At 44.7% G+C, this 2304-nt stretch overlaps 1 protein-coding gene across 1 annotated transcript in view; it reads left to right on the forward strand.

Moving 5' to 3' along the window:
* Window positions 1-2304, forward strand: part of LOC130587298 (H-2 class II histocompatibility antigen, A-U alpha chain-like) — a gene marked incomplete at its 5' end in the record, with an annotated part of 9125 nt that overhangs the window by 2445 nt on the left and 4376 nt on the right. Inside the window, one exon of the mRNA XM_057388275.1 lies at window positions 2214-2296. Within this exon, the coding sequence (XP_057244258.1) occupies window positions 2214-2296 (83 nt within the window). The remainder of the gene's footprint in view (window positions 1-2213; window positions 2297-2304) is intronic.

A 2304-nucleotide genomic window follows, 5' to 3' on the forward strand; every position in this document is an offset into this window, starting at 1 on the left:
CCGCTTCGCCTCCTTCGAGGCGCAGGGGGCGCTGCAGAACCTGGCCATCGACAAACAGAACCTCGACAGCTCCATGGCCGCCAACAACAACTCCCAAACAGCCATCGGTAATGTCGCGATAGTGAGGTTTATATCACGATAGTGGGGTGTTTATGTCGCGATATCGTCGTTTATATCGTGATATCGTGGTTTATATCGTGATATAGTGGTTTATATTGTGATATTGGGGTTTATATCGCGATATTGAAGGGTTTATATCGTGATAGTGAGGGGTTTGTATCGCGATATCAGGATTTATATCGCGATAGTGAGAGGGGAGACCGGTCCCGGATTCTCATTGGTTCTATCGCAATAGCGGGTGGAATATCATGGTTTCTATCGCGATAGTGAGAGGGAGAGCGGTCCTCAATTCTCATTGGTTCTGTCGCGATAGTAGGTGAAAAATCAGCGATTCTGTCGCGATAGTGAGGTGGTAGATGTCAGGGTTTCTATCGCGATAGTGGGGTTTATATCTCGATAGTGAGGGGTTTATATCGCGATAGTCGGGTCCCAAATTCTCATTGGTTCTGTCGCGATAGTGGCTGGAATATCGTGGTCTCTATCGCGATAGTGAGGAGTTAGAGGGGTCCTGGATTCTCATTGGTTCTATCGCGATAGTGGGTGGATTATCAGGGTTTCTATCGCGATAGTGGGTGGAATATCATGGTTTATATCGCGATAGTGGGTGGGGGAAAGCATCCTGGATTCTCATTGGTTCTGTCACGATAGTAGGTGAAAAATCGGCGTTTCTATCGCGATAGTGGGTGGAGTATCGTGGTCTCTATCGCGATAGTGAGGGGATATCGGGGTTTCTATTGCAATAGTGGCTGAAATATCGGTGTTTCTATCGCGATAGTGAGAGGGGAGAGTGGTCCCGGATTCTCATTGGTTCTATCGCGATAGTGAGGAGGTGGAGGGAGGAGTTTCTGTCGCGATAGTGGAGTGGAAACGGTCCTGGATTCTCATTGGTTCTGTCGCGATAGTGGGTGTAATATCGGTGTTTCTATCGCGATAGTGAGGGGTATATCAGGGGTCTCTATCGCGATAGTGAGGGGTTTATATCGCGATAGTCGGGTCCCAAATTCTCATTGGTTCTATCATGATAGTGGGTGAAATATCGGGGTTTCTATCGCGATAGTGAGGGGGGGAGGGAGAGGGGAAAAGGCGTTTTTGACCGAATTTCAGGCTTTTTCGACCCAAATTTCAGGTTTTTTTAACTCAATTCCATCAGAATCTTTCCCGATTCCAGACGGATTCACCCCAAATCCCGACCCCAAATCCGAACACAGCCCACCCCATTTTGGGTCAATTCCACCCCATTTTGGGTCAATCCAAGCCAATCCAATTTTGGGTCAATTCCATTGAATTTTGGGTCAATTCCTTCCCATTTTGGGTCGATCCAATTCAATCAAATTTTGGGTCAACGCAAGTCAATTTTGCATCAATTTCATTGAATTTTGGGTCAATTCCATCCAATTTTGGGTCAATTCCTTCGAATTTTGGGTCAATTCCATCAAATTTTGGGTCAATTCCATCCCATTTTGGGTCAATTCCATTGCATTTTGGGTCAATTCCATCCAATTTTGGGTCAATTCCATTGAATTTTGGGTCAATTCCATCCAATTTTGGGTCAATCCAACCCAAATTTTGGGTCAATTCCATTGAATTTTGGGTCAGTTCCACCGAATTTTGGGTCAATCCAACCCAATCCAATTTTGGCTCAATTCCATCCAATTTTGGGTCAATTCCATCCAAATTTTGGGTCAATCCACATCAATTTTGGGTCGATTCCATCCCATTTTGGGTCAATTCCATTGAATTTTGGGTCAATTCCATCGAATTTTTGGTCGATCCATCGCAATCAAATTTTGGGTCAATTCCATTGAATTTTGGGTCAATTCCATTGAATTTTGGGTAGATCCACCCCAATTCCAGTGCGATTTTTCCCAATTTATGGGGGTTTTTTTTTCCCAATTCCAATGGGATTTTTCCATGGGGTTTTGACCCAAATTCAATGGGATTTTGACCCAATTCCAATGGGATTTCTCACAATTTTGCGCCATTTTAACCCATTTTTATGGGTTTTTTTCCCATTTTCATGAGGTTTTCACCAAATTTAATGGGATTTTCACCAATTTTCATGGGATTTTTACCCAATTTTTTATCATTTCCAGTTTCCCCCGAGACGGTGGTGTTCCCGAAGCGCCCGGCCGAGCGCGATGACCCCAACATCCTGATCTGCCTCGTGCACAAATTTTGGCCGCC

This window comes from Malurus melanocephalus, unplaced genomic scaffold (genome assembly GCF_030028575.1).
Source record: "Malurus melanocephalus ecotype Western Australia unplaced genomic scaffold, MMel_1.1 scaffold_1728, whole genome shotgun sequence".
NCBI classification, from domain to species: Eukaryota; Metazoa; Chordata; class Aves; order Passeriformes; family Maluridae; genus Malurus; species Malurus melanocephalus.